Source organism: Aulonocara sp. 'chitande type north' Nkhata Bay, linkage group LG20 (assembly GCF_057382095.1).
Source record: "Aulonocara sp. 'chitande type north' Nkhata Bay isolate Kocher_YH1m ecotype deep benthic linkage group LG20, A_spYH_male_GT1.1, whole genome shotgun sequence".
In the NCBI taxonomy this organism is placed as follows: Eukaryota; Metazoa; Chordata; class Actinopteri; order Cichliformes; family Cichlidae; genus Aulonocara; species Aulonocara sp. 'chitande type north' Nkhata Bay.
The window spans coordinates 10,111,715-10,129,434 of NC_141363.1; the positions used below are offsets into that span (position 1 = coordinate 10,111,715).

Sequence of the window (17,720 nt, forward strand, 5' to 3'; positions counted from 1 at the left end):
TCCCAGACAGATAGTTTATAATCTTAATAGTATTTAATGCTATTCCAAAACAACTTTATCAAACTGAGAAACTATGAGCACATGCAGCACACGTTACATGCCCCGTGCATGCCTGCTCTTTAGTGCAAGTGCAAGTATTCAAACTTATTGTGTTTAAAGTAATGCATGCAGTATAGTTACTACAAGAGGTGGGACCTTGTTTTTAACTGCAAATTATGTCCTTAAAATTAAACCATATCAATGTCTGTTTTATCCAATAAGAAAAGGTTATCAAATCCCTTCAGAATTTTTTGTTATGTCATTTTCGTTGCAAAATTACTGTCAAGCACACCAAGACTGTCATTTAAACCTGCCATAGATGTTGCCCTAAGACAGAGTCAGACTGCAATCAGTCTGCAACTGAATGCCAATTAAAGGTTGGCAATTACATTCAATCCATTTTTTATTATCCAGCAATTAACTGTAATAAATCATCAAAATTGCACATCTTTCTTTATAGACAGAAATTCACATTTAATTAGTACACCTGTGCTCAGCAGAACAGGATGGTTATCCTGTTCTATATGAATATAACCAGTAAACAACCAACTGACAACCAATTGAGTCGAGTTTCCTTGAGTTGTGTTCCCTGACAAAAACTCATTCAGACCGATGGCAACATGTTGGCATCAGAGAGATGAGACCTTGTGTTCATAGTATTTTTAATTTATTTAAGAAAATATTAATATTTAGTGTATAATACTGAAAAATATGCCAATACTATACTGTGTCATCTTTATAGTTACTAAATCCAATTTAGTAATACTGCCACCACCGCTTTTATGGACACATGACCAGAGTGCAAGGATGAAGTCGACAAGTTCAGGCGCAGTGTCATCGCTGCAAAGAAGTGCATATCTGAAAGAGCCTATTGTGTCTCCAGGGAGATAATGCCTAAATTGACTGGGATCATCTCTTGAAAAAGAAACAAAAATCTGCAGAACAGTGTGTAATCATGCGTACAGCCTGAAAGAAACACCCAGTTGTCATTTAAGAAAATATACGACCATTTAAAAGGCTGAACTTCTCAGAGAAATGAATGTTATTCATGTGAAAAATATGGCAGGCCTGCTTTTCCAGTTCAATAAACACAATAGACTGCTAATGATAATGCAAATTGAAAATGTCAGAAGGTATACAAAATGCTGAAAGGAGTTCTCTGCAGCTTTGATGAATGGTGCTGCATACAGGATATTTGTGAATTATGAGGCTACACAGTTCGTTCCATTATTCCATTTAAAACTCATTTTAACTGGCACCTGGCCCACAGACCCAGACACAATGGAAACATTTTATGGCACTGAACTTTGAGACACTGTTGAAATAGTGCTTTAGATTTTTATCAAATACAAAAGTTAATTATTTTCTAATAGAAAGCAAAGCCTCATTTACTAAAACTGTCTGCAGGATGTAATATGTGCTAATAGGCAACGTGTCTTAGAGAAAGAATGACAGTCAGCATTATCCATTATCAAACACTAACATTCTCACAAAGTAAGGCATGCAAAGCATTAGTATGTCTCTAGAGACATCAGCACCTTTCTTATCCACCATAATTCTCACAGACAGTATTACATTGTGGCAACAGCTCAAAATGGACTATTAGCAAAATGCTCTATTGTTATTTTAATCCATTTCTGCTCACTTTTCATTTTTCCCTTTGCTTGGCACTTTTTTTCCCTCCACTATCTCCCAATGTGCAGAGAACTTTTCAGGGCAAAGACTCCAATGGCCTTTTTATTTCTGAGGGAATATTAGTGGGACGGGAGTTTTTGCATCTTTATACATTTAACTACAAGCGATCCTCATGATGAACATCATGTTTTCCGTTTTTATTTTTCATCCCCCAATGTTACACACATTTAACAGTATTTATGTTTAAGTACCATTTCACTCTTAATAACTGTGGTTTATTTGCTGTCAGAGATTTTCTTATTCTTATTTGTTTCATGCCTGTATTGTATTGTATTGTATTGTATTGTATTGTATTGTATCTTTATTTAGGTAGGTTTGTTTTATTAGATTTTTGCATTTACAGGAAGAGTCATAAATTTTGAACAAAACCTGTTTTTGTAGTTATCGCCCCACACCACACACAAATAATCAAATATAATTGAAGTTCATACTTTCAGCTTTATTTCAGAAAGTTTTACAGCTTCAACATTAACTGGCCAGGAAGTTTCATGGCCAGGTCTAGCCTGTGTTCTCTTGTTATTTCATGACAAAACAATCAGAATGTGTGAAGTCGATTCACAGTGTTGGATGTGTATTTTATAGCTTTTCGCTGTCGTTTTAAATATATGCTCCACAAGATGTTAGTCCAAGGGACAGAAGACGTCATGACATTGAAAAACAGAGCACACCTGTCACAGGGACAGCAAAACTTTTAGGAGTGGCAACATTAACAGTCTGATTCATTCGTAAAATATTACAGTGTTTATTTACAACAAGGTGCAAACCTCTGGTTACACTCAAGAACAGGAAGGCCAGGTCAGAAAACAAGAGCCTGTGCAACTTCTAAAAACAAAGAAAAATGGAAGAAACCAAGAAAACTGTTTGCCATAATGATGGGAAGAGAAAACTTTGGAAAAGGAAAGAAACAATTCATGATCCTAAACATACCACGTTATCTGTGAAACATGATGGAGGCAATGTGACAGGATGTGGCTGTACGGCTGCCAGGGGTACCGGGGCGCCACTGTTTATTGATGATGTGACTGTTGACAGAAGTAGCAGGAAGAAATGTGAAGTATATATTCTGTTCAGATTTTCGAATGCTTCAAAATTGATTAGATGGTACATAACAGTGCAAATGAAGTTTGTCGAGATAAAGAAAATTAGGACTCTTCAATGGCCAAGTCAGTCAAAGAATCCAAGTAATAAATACAGTCGTTATATGTAAAAATCAGATTAGTTTTTCCAATTAATTTATAGCCTCTTTTTAACTTCAATCACATCTTGATTGTTTGATAGAAAATCCCTTGGTACAGAATTACAGAAATGGTCTAATTTACAAACAAATTATGGCTCTAAATGTATAAAATTTGTATTTCTAATGTATTATAGTTAAAATATTCCACATATAAATGTTACAAATTAATATGTGGAATAAAAATCAACACCCACAATAACAGTTGTATTATTTAGTCATTTATTTTGAAGACATAAGTGCAGAAACATGGAAGAAGAGCATCACGTTTTTCATATAAATGTGATTAGATGTGACTGGAGAGGGTGGGTACAATTTTATGTTGCACTTGATTTTTACAGCACTAGCTACCTGCTGTAGCGCTAATCACTAATTGTGTGGTGGAACAGACAGAACAGCAAGACTGCGTATGTGCACACAGGAGGAGAGAATATGAGGTGCCGTAAGGGACATTATTACTGAAACGCTCTCACACACACTACTGAAACGCTCTCACACACACTACTGAAACACTCTCACAGACACTACTGAAATGCTCTCACACACACTACTGAAATGCTCTCACACACACTACTGAAATTTTACCTCTCACACACACTACTGAAACGCTCTCACACACACTACTGAAACGCTCTCACACACACTACTGAAATTTTACCTCTCACACACACTACTGAAACGCTCTCACACACACTACTGAAATGCTCTCACACACACTACTGAAACGCTCTCACACACACTACTGAAATCTTACCTCTCACACACACTACTGAAACGCTCTCACACACACTACTGAAATGCTCTCACACACACTACTGAAACGCTCTCACACACACTACTGAAATTTTACCTCTCACACACACTACTGAAACGCTCTCACACACACTACTGAAACGCTCTCACACACACTACTGAAACGCTCTCACACACACTACTGAAACGCTCTCACACACACAACTGAAACGCTCTCACACACACTACTGAAACGCTCTCACACACACTACTGAAATTTTACCTCTCACACACACTACTGAAACGCTCTCACACACACTACTGAAACGCTCTCACACACACTACTGAAATGCTCTCACACACACTACTGAAACGCTCTCACACACACTACTGAAACGCTCTCACACACACTACTGAAATTTTACCTCTCACACACACTACTGAAACGCTCTCACACACACTACTGAAACGCTCTCACACACACTACTGAAATTTTAGCTCTCACACACACTACTGAAATGCTCTCACACACACTACTGAAACGCTCTCACACACACTACTGAAAATCCAAGGCATTTCAGTTAAACAGGAAGGCGTTTCAGTTGAACAGGAAGGCATTTCAGTTAAACAGGAAGGCGTTTCAGTTGAACAGGAAGGCATTTCAGTTAAACAGGAAGGCGTTTCAGTTGAACAGGAAGGCATTTCAGTTAAACAGGAAGGCGTTTCAGTTGAACAGGAAGGCATTTCAGTTAAACAGGAAGGCGTTTCAGTTAAACAGGAAGGCATTTCAGTTGAACAGGAAGGAGTTTTAGATGAACAGGAAGTTGTGTCCAGACCAGGAAAGTGAAGGAAAAAGTGGTACACTTTCAAACCACTACACAGATGTCTACTCAGCAACCTGCTAGTAGCCTAAGTGAAGCAGCCGCATTACTCAACAGTATATTATCCTCAGCAGAGACCATCAGAACTTTGTCAAATGCCACAGTCGTGGGGCAGCAACCTGTTGCAAGTACCAGTGTGGACGGACTGGATAGTCACTTAACATCCCTCTTTCCCTCACGTCAACGTAGCAGCTTGCCCATGCCAGCGACATCTACAGTCAGGAGAGAATGTGCACCTGCACCACGTTATCAAACTCGGCAATGCTTCGGCAGCTGGACATCAGGCACCAGAAGAAAAAGGTAGTTACAAAGTTTAATGAGTTTGTATTCACTTGCCTGAAATGGGGCCATATGTAATAGTCTGATATTTAATAATATACTGCAGGGCTCGCAAAATTGCTAGCGATTTTTCCAGGCTACCAAAATCTATCTCTGCCCTGCCCGTCGGGCTATCGTAGGAAGGAAAAATATATGTCTATGCTTTTGCATTCTTTCGGAAATGTGGCTGGGTAATTATGTCATTGGCATCGGTGAGCCACTGTCAATATGTGACATATTGAAATCGCGTTTGAATTTGCGCTTGTTTTTTTGCTTTCACTTTGCAATTATGTGTTATGCAACTGTGTATAGAGAGCGACAGTACTGATTGGTGAGTGATGATAATTTGCGCACCAATTCCTCTGACATCGTCTTATCAATCGTTAGCTTACTATGCAAACATGACAAGTGAAATCTCCCGCAGCTTAAACATGTGAGAGGTTGATTGCGCAGAGAATCGCTGAGCGTTATGTGTGTGTGTGTGTGTGTGTGTGTGTGTGTGTGTGTGTGTGTGTGTGTGTGTGTGTGTGTGTAAAAGCAGCAGGATTTATATTTTAGTTCTGCTGAGCCAAATAAGACAGGTCAGGGTGAAGAAGTGACAGCCAAAGAAAAACTTACCACAAAACGGAAAAGTTATGACAAATCAGACTATAAGGCAAAAAGAAAGTGCAGCTTTATGGTTTCATGGACAAAATAATTTCTGTGGCTGCAATGACGAGCTAAATAACCAGGGCTGCACATAAGTGGTCCGCAGGTGCGCATTCGCTGTCAAAACAAAAGACACGCACAAGATAAGAAGTTGCAACGCGTGTTTGCGTACATAGGATTTTCTGGAGGAGGACAGACATTTGTTTAGAACTCTTAAAGATGTCGAAGAAGCTCCTTTAAGCAATTACTTTGGTTTTCCTCCACCTCCAAAGAAATGTCAGAAGGAGTCCGAACCACAAAAGAAGCACGTATTCTCGGAAAAGTATAAAAAAAAGTATATAAAATTAACCCTTATGTTTGCCTAACTACAACAATTTTGTCTATGAAAGCATTCTGTGTAGGGGTTTGGATAGTGTTCTGCTGTCTGCATCTCAGTATTATTAGTTATCACTTGCTGTTGTTTATGGTATCTAATATTTATATTTCAGAGCTATGGCCCAGCAGCATGACCATTTCAACAAAGATGTTATACTACTTCCAACTCCATCATGGGGAGTAGTGTGCAAACAAGGTTCAAAATTATGGTTACACAAACATGGGCACATCCTCAGTGCTTTTGAATTCCAGAAGACCTGGGACAACCAAACTGTCGTGAAACACCTCAAGGAAAGCTTTGGTGAACGCCTTCCAGAGGATGTCAGGTAAAATACTATTGTTTATTGTTACTGTGTGTATTCATGTAATGACTTGTACTTAAAGATAATATACCAAAGTAAAGAAGTTTAAAATATCATTCATCATTATAAAAACATATGACTATACCAGTAGAATTTAAGTCATAAAAGCATACACACAAACAGAACAATATATAATAAAATATTTAACTAATACTTAAAATATTTAACTAATTAGCAATTGCTGTTGTCCCTATTTATTTTTTGTAGCCTCGAGTTTCTAATGGCTTGTGGCAATAAGCTGGTGTCTCCAAAGCTCCAAGTTGGTCAGGAGCTGAATGGGATGCTGATCCTAAAGGTTTTTAAAACCAAAGCCCTCTATGTAAGGCCATCAAGGACACTTTTAGTAAGTTACTAAAAGAATGAAAAGTAATCATGATTTGGGGAAAAAACATGTCAACAATTGGGCTTCTAACAAAATAGAATATATTTATTTAAAACAAGTGTTTGGGAGCAATCAATATGGATATTTCTTATTTTAATCTTTTTAAGATAAGCTATAATTACTTGCTTTTGATATATGTTTTTGGTCTTTTTCTGTTGAAGAGTGAATCAGATGAAGACAAAGATCCTTCCCACATCAGCTCCAAATCAGCATTAAGCAGTTGTGCAACTGATAAGGACAGTGACAATGATTGTTTTGAAGTTGATAGTTCAAAAATCCAACAAGACATGAGCAGCCAAGTCACTACAAGGTTAAGAAGTCATGTTAAAGGTGATAACCCTGGCACTAGCAGTGATGAAGAAGATGATACTGGGACCAACTGTATTCGAAGGAGTGTTGGTAAAAGGCAACGAGCAAAGCAAGGAAGTGATGGGAACAGCATTTGTGATGAAGGCTACATGGCAAGAAGTGATGACAAACCTAGCACAAGCAGTCACAGCAGAGATTTCAATGCAAGAAGTGAAGACATCCCTGCCATGAGCGTTAATGATGAAGATTATTCTTCATATTTAACTCTCGTGGCATCGCTTTCTGGCGATTCTTCAGATGATGAGGATTTAAATCAAGCTATAATTGCGAGCTTGGAGAATCAGATGTGAGTAACAAACATACAGAATTTGAGTTTGAGACATAATTTGGGCTTTCCAGAATTGTCAAATCAATATAAACCTTTAAAGCTTTAACTCTCTATGATCAGTGTGACACATATTCTCAAATTCTGTAACATGACTACATGGCTGATATATTTTATTTTCTGTTTTATTTTCTTTTTTTAGTGCAGAAAAAGTCCCTGTTCAAGAGATACTGCTGGAACTATCAAGCAAAATTAGCACAAAACAGCAGTGCAAATTTAATATAAATCGCTCTGCTGTGTGGGAGGGAGCCTTGCGTGGTTTTCAAAGGCTATCTTATGATCCCAACTTGATGATCTGTGTGAAATTCTCAGATGATATGGGGAAAAATGAGGAAGGGGTTGATTTAGGTGGGCCAAGGAGGGAATTCTTGAGACTATTGATGGACACCATTGCCAGGTCAGCCATGTTTGAGGGGAAAGAAAACTGCAAGAACTTGGCTCTTGACAGTACTGGTAATTACCTATTTTTCTAAGATTAATAGTGGGAACTGTTTAACTGATATTTATTTTTACAGGCAACATTACTGACAATTTTGCTTTTCCTTTTATTCTGTTGCTTTGCAGCTCTCAGAGGGGACTGGTACTACATCTCTGGGAGAGCCATTGCAGTGAGCTTGGTACATGGTGGTCCACCACCTAACTTTCTGTCACCAACAGTATTTTCCCTTCTGGTTGGAAATTCAGCAAATCCAGCCCTGGAAGACATAGCTGACCTGGAACTCTTTGAAAAAGTCCGAAAGGTCTCTATATGTTTATTTTATAAATCTTATAGTGAATTGAAAATAGTTTGTGTTCCAGTTTTCTTTTGCAGGGAATGTTTATCCGGATCAGTCTGGCCATTGCTGAATGCCAAGTTTTTATATTTTGCTGCTATATTAAACTAAGATTCAGTAGATAAGGGTAGACGAAAGAGTATATTTTATCATTTTTTTAAGCACATTGTAAACATATTAAAAAAATATGTGTAGTCATTTGACTTCCAATGTACGCGCGGGCATATTGTGATTGTGTAGACCACTGGTGGCTGGGTTCCTTCTAATAGGTTATAAGACTACTGAGTAACTTCCATAACAAGCCCTTCCTCTGCTCTTTGTGATGCTAGATATCTCAAAGTACAACCCTTGAGGACCTTGAAAAGTCAAAAGAACCTCTGCTTGATTACTTGGCCAATGCAGGATGCCTGAGGCCTATGCGTTCACTAAGAGACAGGGATCTGCTGGTACATGATATTGTCATGTTTCAGGTCATCCACAGGGTTCAAGGTCCATTTCAAAGGTATTTTGGTATTCTGTGTTTTTCAGATTAATTAAAATGTGATAAAAATCTTACCTATTAATCAAAATGGCCAGTTAATAACCTAGTATAACTGATTGTGCCAAATTGATAATATACAATTAACTTAGAAGCATGAAATTGCAGAATTATTGAATAAAATTTCTTTGTGCTGTTTATCCAGATTTTGTGAAGGTCTGAAAACTCTTGGGGTTCTCGAGAAAATGAGGAGGCATCCAGACAGTTTTCGCCCGCTGTTCTGCTATGAGCCACATATGCTGACTGCTGACCAGGTGGATGATCTTTTCAACATTCATCTATCTCCAGAAGGAAGCAACAGAAGAGCTGCTGAGGAGACAGTTGTTACCTTCTGGAGAGACTATCTCCAAGATGCAGAAGGTAATTGTCACTTTAGTGCACAATAAATAGATGTAACGATTTATAGGTTAGCATTTCTGAAATCTTTATTTTAAATAACATACTCATATAACAATAACACCACATTACCCTCTTGGTTGTAGTAACATTTTTACATAGTTCTTTGAGACTATTGAAAGATGAAAAGCATGCTCTATAGTCATTGCAATAACAGTCATTAAGATTCTTGCTTTAGATTTGTACTCACTGACAATTTATGTTGGCCAAATGAAATAACCTTTTAACACTTTTTTCCTTCTCTGTTTTATGCAGAAGAAGAAGGACCTTCCAAATTACAGAAGATATTGGCCTTTGCAACTGGAGCAACTGCGGTGCCACCTATTGGCTTTTCCCCAGCACCCTCGATTGAGTTCATTCATAGAGGAGACGATGACTTCTCTTCTACACCAATTTTCCCTCTTGCCAACACGTGTGTTAACTGCATTAGGCTGCCACTGCATGTTTCATACCAGCTGTTCAAGGAGAAGTTTGATTTTGCATTAGGTAACACTTACGGCTTTGGCAGGGTATGAACACATTATGCTGGAGGAGTTTGCGTGTTTCTCTTTTGTATTGGTCTCTCTTTTGATTCAAAGTGAGTATTGAGTATTAACTTGTTAAGGTTTTAATATTTCCAAATTTACCTGATGTTTTAAGACATCAATTTGACAAGAAGTGATTGTTCTTCAGGATTCATACAGGTAGATACCAATTGTTTAACAGCACGTCAGAAGTTAATTTAGATTGTTGAGTTTGAATATACAAAATTTGTGTCACTTTACTCATTTCATGTGTATGTCCATCGGTTTTTGATTTGGTTGTCTTTGTGTCTGTTTATTCTTCTGCCTGTGTCAGTTTCTGTTTGACAACAGAGCTGTCATTTTATCATTTTAAAGAAAATGGTTTCAATATGTTAGTTTCGATCACATATGTTTTCTGAAATGTTTTTTTTATATATCTTTTTTTTATTTTTTGCAAAATATTTTATTTAATGTAGAAGGTGTAAAAGTGAAGAAAACACATCTATTCCATGATTTCCATCATTTTCTAATGGATTCACTTGTTGAATTATGTTCATTGCAGTCTCATTTATGTTGATGTCAATAGCTGGAATATTGACATTATTGTTTGTTTGAAGTTCTGGTAATGGCCCTTCTTCATCAACGCCATAATAGTTATCAACATGAAAAATGTCATTTATAAACGACAGGATTCCCACATTGTTTGTGACACCTGTATGCCACAGCTGAAGAGGGGTCTGTCCTCCTTGTGTAGAGAGACCATGGTTGTTCCACTGATTGACAAATTCTGTTAATGCTCTTTCAATCCTTGGCAAATAAACATAATGCAGACAAAAAAGATGTAGCTCATTCAGTGAATCCAACATACCCTGTTCTTCCATAAAGTTAAAGATATTTATAAAGTGTCTTGATACAACTCTGTTGAGTTCTGCCCACAGTCTTTCAATTCTTTGGTTATGTACTGAAACACCTGTAATAACACTGCCTACTCCTCTTCTCTGTAACATAAAACGAGCAACCTGTATATTTTCCATACCATGATCACACCTGACCCTTAAGGGCAAACCAAAGTTTTGTATTCCTTCCAAAAATAATGACAAGACACTTGAGGCTCTGTTATTGGATAAGCAACGTAAGTATATGATAGTTCGGCTGAAGCCATCAACACAGCCATGCAGGACCAAGCGCCATCTAATCAATTTGTGGTTGCCGTCAAAATGCCTGTTGAGAGATCAGAAAGCATTACTACAGTTCCACATGTTTGTTCATATTATTTAGTAGTGAATTCCTGACCCTGTACTTAAACAAAAACTAGAGGTTTCATTTTGTACATTTACTTCAACAACAGCACACCTCTGTCTCTCACACACACACACACACACGTGCACACACATACACACAGTGGCATAAAATGTCTTTTTCCACACTACGTTTACCTGGCACAATTGATGTTAGAGATTAAAATTGTGATGTAAAATAAAGGATTAAACAACTCAACAGTATATACATTAGACAACATCTAAATTGATGTACTATGAATCCCCCAAATATTTAACATACTTATATCAATTTCAGTTTTTTTGGTTATTGTTATTTTTTATTATTATTATTACCTTATGCTGATCATATAGATTAACTTCAGTAATGTTTTGAATGAAGGACCATTAATTTTGATGTATTGTGTTAATACTTTTAAACACAAGGCCTGATCATTTGTTTCAAACCAGTGAACTTACCATAAGTGGTTGGGGGCCTGAACACTATAGATCCTTCGCCTTATCGCATGACGACGTCTAAATGCACGTCCAATAGGATCCACTTCCTGTAGACTTTGTCTGACCCTCCAACGTTGAACTCTTAAGCCACGAGATCTCAGACTTCCAAGAATGTATACTTCCCCTGCATTTGGAGTGTTCTGTAGGATATCCGTCACAAGGCCATTCAGTTCTTGATTTGAAATATCCACATAGCTTAATGGCTCAACTCCCAAAGTTTGTCTGTGTCTGTACAGGGTTCTTCGACTTATTCCAAAGCATGATGCAATTCTCTGCCATGTCATACCAATGGAAACAAAGTGAGAAATCTGTTCAGCAGATATAGTGTATCGTGGCCGACCTGGATGACCACTCAAGGTGGTTGGGGGTAACAATCTGTGGGTCACATAAGCAGATCTCTGTCTAGCATCATATTCATGTAGCAAGCTGCAAAAGCATCTATACAAGGATTGTAGTAGGTTGGTGGCAACCCTATTATTGGGATCATATCGAGATACAGCAGCAAGAAATTCTGATAGAGTTCGTGTATGATCATCTAGCTCTCTATAAAGCCGCTCTTGTCTGATATTGTCCGAATTTTCATTTTGGAGCGCCCCAATACATTGCAGAGCACAAGTAAAAAATCTTTCAACATCTTCTTCATTGGTTCTCACCTCAAAAAACAAAGAAAGTATGTAAAAAATGACAAGGATCTGATGTAATTTCATTGTAGATGAGGTACTGTCAGACACAGTCTTTCCAGATTATACGGGCAGCTAGCATAGCCAGGATGCCCCGACTTGTTGCAATAGGCTGCTACCCTACAACAATGTTTGGATAGTCACTGATGAAGGCAAAATATTTTTCAATTATACCTCTAACAGACTGTTGTCGACGTCACCGCGGTGTTAGCTGTGCATTAATGTGTTATTTGTTTTTCCTCACCTTCCTGTGCAGCTAAAATGCCTTCCTGTTCAATTGAAATCCTCTTGGTTTTCATTAGTGTGTGTGAGAGCGTTTCAGTAGTGTGTGTGAGAGCGTTTCAGTAGTGTGTGTGAGAGGTAAAATTTCAGTAGTGTGTGTGAGAGCGTTTCAGTAGTGTGTGTGAGAGCGTTTCAGTAGTGTGTGTGAGAGCATTTCAGTAGTGTGTGTGAGAGCGTTTCAGTAGTGTGTGTGAGAGCATTTCAGTAGTGTGTGTGAGAGCGTTTCAGTAGTGTGTGTGAGAGCGTTTCAGTAGTGTGTGTGAGAGCGTTTCAGTAGTGTGTGTGAGAGCATTTCAGTAGTGTGTGTGAGAGGTAAAATTTCAGTAGTGTGTGTGAGAGCGTTTCAGTAGTGTGTGTGAGAGCGTTTCAGTAGTGTGTGTGAGAGCGTTTCAGTAGTGTGTGTGAGAGGTAAAATTTCAGTAGTGTGTGTGAGAGCGTTTCAGTAGTGTGTGTGAGAGCGTTTCAGTAGTGTGTGTGAGAGCATTTCAGTAGTGTGTGTGAGAGCGTTTCAGTAGTGTGTGTGAGAGCGTTTCAGTAGTGTGTGTGAGAGCGTTTCAGTAGTGTGTGTGAGAGCGTTTCAGTAGTGTGTGTGAGAGCATTTCAGTAGTGTGTGTGAGAGGTAAAATTTCAGTAGTGTGTGTGAGAGGTAAAATTTCAGTAGTGTGTGTGAGAGCGTTTCAGTAGTGTGTGTGAGAGCATTTCAGTAGTGTGTGTGAGAGCGTTTCAGTAGTGTGTGTGAGAGGTAAAATTTCAGTAGTGTGTGTGAGAGCGTTTCAGTAGTGTGTGTGAGAGCGTTTCAGTAATAATGTCCCTTACGGCACCTCATAAGAGAAGGCAGAGACAGAGAGACACTGGGAAGTGGAATATGGAAGTAAAATGTATCTATAACAGAAGGGGAGAATTGATTTACAGTTGGATTCATATGATAGCTTAGCCTACCTTAATTAGTTGACCTGTGTATTTATGTACTGCACTTTTTCTAACCCTCCCGTTCAGCTTTACACCACATACTTAAACTGACAATCAGACCATGGTTGTTGGTCGTTGTTTGCATTTCAATTGCAGAAGCATTTGCATTTCATCCAGAAGACCTGAGGGGGTTCATCCTCTGTCCACTTAAAGGAAGAGCCGTGATACCCTGAGTCTGTATTTGCAGCCTGTTGAATATGCAATCACGCCTTTGTTGGAAAGTGAAAAGGGCTGTGTGCTCAAGCTCTCAGCTCTCAGACTAAGTGATGGGGCAAATATAACCCAGCATGTATACACACACTCGCACTCACACACACTAACATACCTACATGGAAATGGCTCTGTATTGGCAAGCACAATTGCCAAGATACACAGGAACCAAATCGCTTATTCCCACTACGTTGTGTTTCTAATTTGTTGACTGTGGTGGCTAAATCCTCCTCAATGCCACTCTAACCAAGTAACATGCCTCTAGTATCAAATGAATGTGATTAGCTTTGAGACTTGCCAGATGTTTACAATCCCCGCTGACATATCCCACTGATCAGCAATAAAAGAAAAAAGGCATATCACTCAAGTTGTCTGCTTTGATGCAGGTTATACAAACAATTTCCCTTCCACAGTGGCCCGGCTTTCATCTTGACTCTGAGGAAACTAAATGTTTTGTCCTATTTCCAAATTACCAGAAATACAGAGCGACCCTCCTTAGTTACTGATAGTGAACATACAGTACCTTTCCATGTTATCTGTAATACATGAGAGCTTTGTTCCAGAATATCTTGAACATCAAATTGAAAGGTCAGAAACATTGGTAGGAAGATACTGATCATCTGTGTAGAAACATGAACTTCTCTTATGACCTTTTACTTTGGATGATGCCCGAATGCCTCAGTGCATCCCTTATTTCCCCACTCTACTTCTAAAATAAATCCTAGCTCTTCTCATCATAAATCAAAATGTACTGTTTATGATTATCTCTAGATGCTTGCTGTGTTTATATTTATTTATTTAGCTATTTTATTTTTAGGGATCTCAGCGGCATGTGCTTGCATTGCTCGTAAAAATGCAGGCTCCAAGGTGTAGGAGTTAAGCTGTCCTCAGTAGATATCCAGTATTAGGGAGATAAATACCACAGTTGGCTTTCCAAAGAGTTCCAGAGATTTATGGATTGCCTCGGTGCAGCAGGCCTCTGGGAGGCAAATATTGTATGAAATCCTCCAAATGTTTTGGTAGTGTGCAACGCGCACACACACACGCACACACACACACACACACACACACACACACACACACAAACAGATATGCACACAAATAAGACTCCATCCATGCCTGAAAGGCTGAGCTGCAGCAGCTGCTACTATGGCCGTAGTGTAAGAAACATTGCTGCATTGCTGAGGTCAGAACATAATTCATCGAGGAAAACAAACAAAAGAGAAAATGGGTGGGGCAGAGTGTGTATATGTGTGTATATGGGGGGTCTAAGGCGCAACAGCCAAGAGTGTTGCATCATCCCATTAATTACTCCCACTGCAGTAGAGTGTACATGACCCACATGCTCAGAAAGATAAGCAGGGCTGTAAAGAAACATGGTGGAAAAAGGAAATAACAGGACAATGCTTCGGTCATATCAGCCCTTTACTGTCTTTAAGTCTTGTTTGTCTCTTGTGACAAACTTGACAGCAAATACCACTACGTAGCTAAACACAAAATAAAGCAGGTGGCAGTTTGGGGTTTTGGTGGAGGAGGAGGAGTAGAAAATGGCCCTCTGAGAGGCACCCCAGTGCCTGGAGAAGGCCAGTTAGTGGGAAGGGCCATGACGGATAAGTCTGATCCTTTGTAGAGGCAGTATTGATCCAGCAAAAGCTCACTACATGAATCAAGTATGAGTTCTGTGCTGTTAGTTCCTTTACTTTGTGGATGGTTGTGCTCCAGTGCGATAGAAACACGCACACTTTTTTCATGTAGCACAAAGCGGACAAGCCGGTGATTAAACACAATCAGGCTGAAGGTTGCTGCCAATAAAGTTAGAACACGGACTATAAATTCATGAGATCTGAATATGGAGGTTTTATTCTGAGGTTTACTGTCATTTGGCGGTCTACAGCCGGTTCCACAAAGCAAAACACTTATTCTGATTGCTATTGATTTTTTTTTTTTTTTTGATCACCAGCGCATAAATTCAAGTATTTTAAGTGTTCGGTTTTCAAAAAAAAAAAGAAAGAAAAAACTTAATGAGCTAAACTCCAGGCTTCTCATTTCAAGCTTCCGATATGCACTCATGTGTTGCAGTAAGAAATTAAAGCACAGTAGCAGTTACGGTCCCATTCTGCCTTTGACTCCTCTCTGCTAATTGCTATGCCAGTCAGTGACAGGTCGTTCATGTTTCACCCACGTCTTCAACAACAGCTAGCCTTTCTCTTGTTCTCTTTCTTTCTCAGAGGTATTTCCAGAAGGTTTAGATGGACAGCGTCCATGCCTTTTTTGTCTTTTATGTCATTAGAAAGGGACAACCTGTACCGGTCCTTCTGGATCTAACAGATTCCTGCTGAGCACAGGGTGCTAATGACACACATGCAGACACACTCTCACATACACACAGACACACACGCCTCCAGAGGATAGGATCTCCAAGAAGCAACACAGCCTATTTCACTGCAAATTAGGTTAATCACGCTCCAGAGAGGCCCAGTTAATAACCCTCATAGAGGCTATTAAGATGGCACCTAAATCATAGGAATATCTGAATATCTGATGGCCCCTAACACAGTAATGCCATGTTTAGCCCTGGAGTTCTTAGTAGGGCTCGCTAAGAGAACCACGGCTTGTCATATAACCAGCTGCAGACTGATGATGCTGTGCAACTTTTTCTCATTGGGGAAGAAAAAAACACCTCACTGCAAACTGTAATACATGAGGAACCCTTCTCATTAAGCCAGTGATATTAATCAGAATTAGACTATTATAACAGTTTTCTTTTTCACACAGGAGTAACTCACAAAATACCAAAGAAATTATCACCAGGTGTAGCAATATTAGGCAGCTCACAGCTCATTAAAACCACTCTCTTTTCTTTTTTAGTGCATATCTGAATCACTACTGTCAAATTCACTCGATGTATCACTCTTGATCACTCAATGTATCCCTATTGAGCAGAAAAGGCTAAACATACAAAGACACAGCCATCTATGCTTTACAATCCTCTGCCAGGCAAGTGAAACAAGACAAATAAAGCCTTCGTAAAAGGCAACTGGTGTCTCAGTCAGCAACGCTTTTTACTGCCGCAGTGTGCCGAGGCTTGATAGCATCTCCGGTGCCTCAGCTGTACAAGAGCTCGCCATGGGGGACCTGAAACTGTGTGACATCCATGAAAGGCTCAGCCCAGAGATCCCGAGTGTGTGAGAGCTGAATCCCCGCTGGTTAACCCTCGAGTCAGATGCTCTCTGGTTCAAGCTCGTTATAACGCTGCAAATTACCAGCATTTAGCTTTGACTGGAAGATTTCACACATCACAGACAGTGAAGCATGTCGCAGGTCATGAGCGTTCATTGTTATCCATTTACGAGAAAAACTGAATGCACACCAACAAACAGCTGGTTTACAATTTGGGATGGCTACTTTAATAAGAACCCAATTACAATTCGTTCCCATGTTATCATCACATCTTTACAGTCTTTTTAGTAAGTCTATAAATAATAGTGATAATCACTAAAGCCCAGCCTTAGCCCACAGGCTGTCTTAATGAGACGGTTTGCCCAGAACGATGAGTAACTACTGTAGTCATCTCTAGAAGCCTTGTTTTTTTAAAATTGTATCTGTAACTCTCCATCAGCCCTTTTTTTTCTCCTGGTCTACTGAAGCCAGTGCGGTTGCATTTACGCCCACATATTTACTTTCTGTAGGTGGTTTGTTCTTTGTCTCTTCCAACAGGTACAGTGGCTTTCTCTGTACACATTCAGTTCATCCATCCTTTTTTTTTTTTTCAAACAAAGGAAAGTAAATATTTTCACCACCCATACTGCAGGGAAGGAAATCACTCCAGTAAAAGCCCCGCCACCAACTGCTGCCATCAATGTCTGATAATCAGCGACAGCATTGCAAAACTTTAGACTGTGGCGGGGTTTCTCGTGCACAGAGTAACCGTGGGCACCTCATGAAGATGCTTCGGCTACAGCTACTGAACTACCGAGAGCATTTTAATATTCTTTAACGAGTTTTGATAATTGGGGTTTAACTTAAAGGAAAATGGACAGATCTCTGTCACATAAACAACTTTATTGCCTTTAATGCATGTGCACAGATTCCTGTGTGCACAATAACTTCTGCGCCCTGAAAAGGCCCAAGCCAGTAAAAATACCTGACTACAAAACAGGGTACATTACTGCTAATAACAAGCAACTTCAGTCCATAACAGCGGCTGCAGATCGTCCAATGTCCCATTTGGACA

The 17,720-nt window shown here is 39.2% G+C and overlaps 3 protein-coding genes across 3 annotated transcripts in view; 1 reads left to right on the top strand and 2 right to left on the bottom strand.

Moving 5' to 3' along the window:
• Positions 1-17,720, bottom strand: part of ajap1 (adherens junctions associated protein 1) — a 66,312-nt gene that overhangs the window by 46,431 nt on the left and 2,161 nt on the right. The window lies entirely within an intron of this gene.
• On the top strand, positions 4,444-9,690 carry LOC147305183 (uncharacterized). Its single transcript, XM_086278130.1, has 9 exons — positions 4,444-4,881; positions 6,036-6,248; positions 6,492-6,627; positions 6,828-7,321; positions 7,503-7,813; positions 7,925-8,100; positions 8,463-8,635; positions 8,817-9,031; positions 9,323-9,690. Exons 1-9 carry the CDS (start codon positions 4,583-4,585, stop codon positions 9,580-9,582), a joined length of 2,277 nt encoding a protein of 758 aa, XP_086134256.1. The 5' UTR covers positions 4,444-4,582; the 3' UTR covers positions 9,583-9,690.
• On the bottom strand, positions 9,013-10,799 carry LOC147305184 (uncharacterized; the record flags this gene model as incomplete). Its single annotated transcript, XM_086278131.1, has 1 exon — positions 9,013-10,799. A coding segment is annotated over one exon (762 nt), but the record flags the coding sequence as incomplete, so codon positions are not given.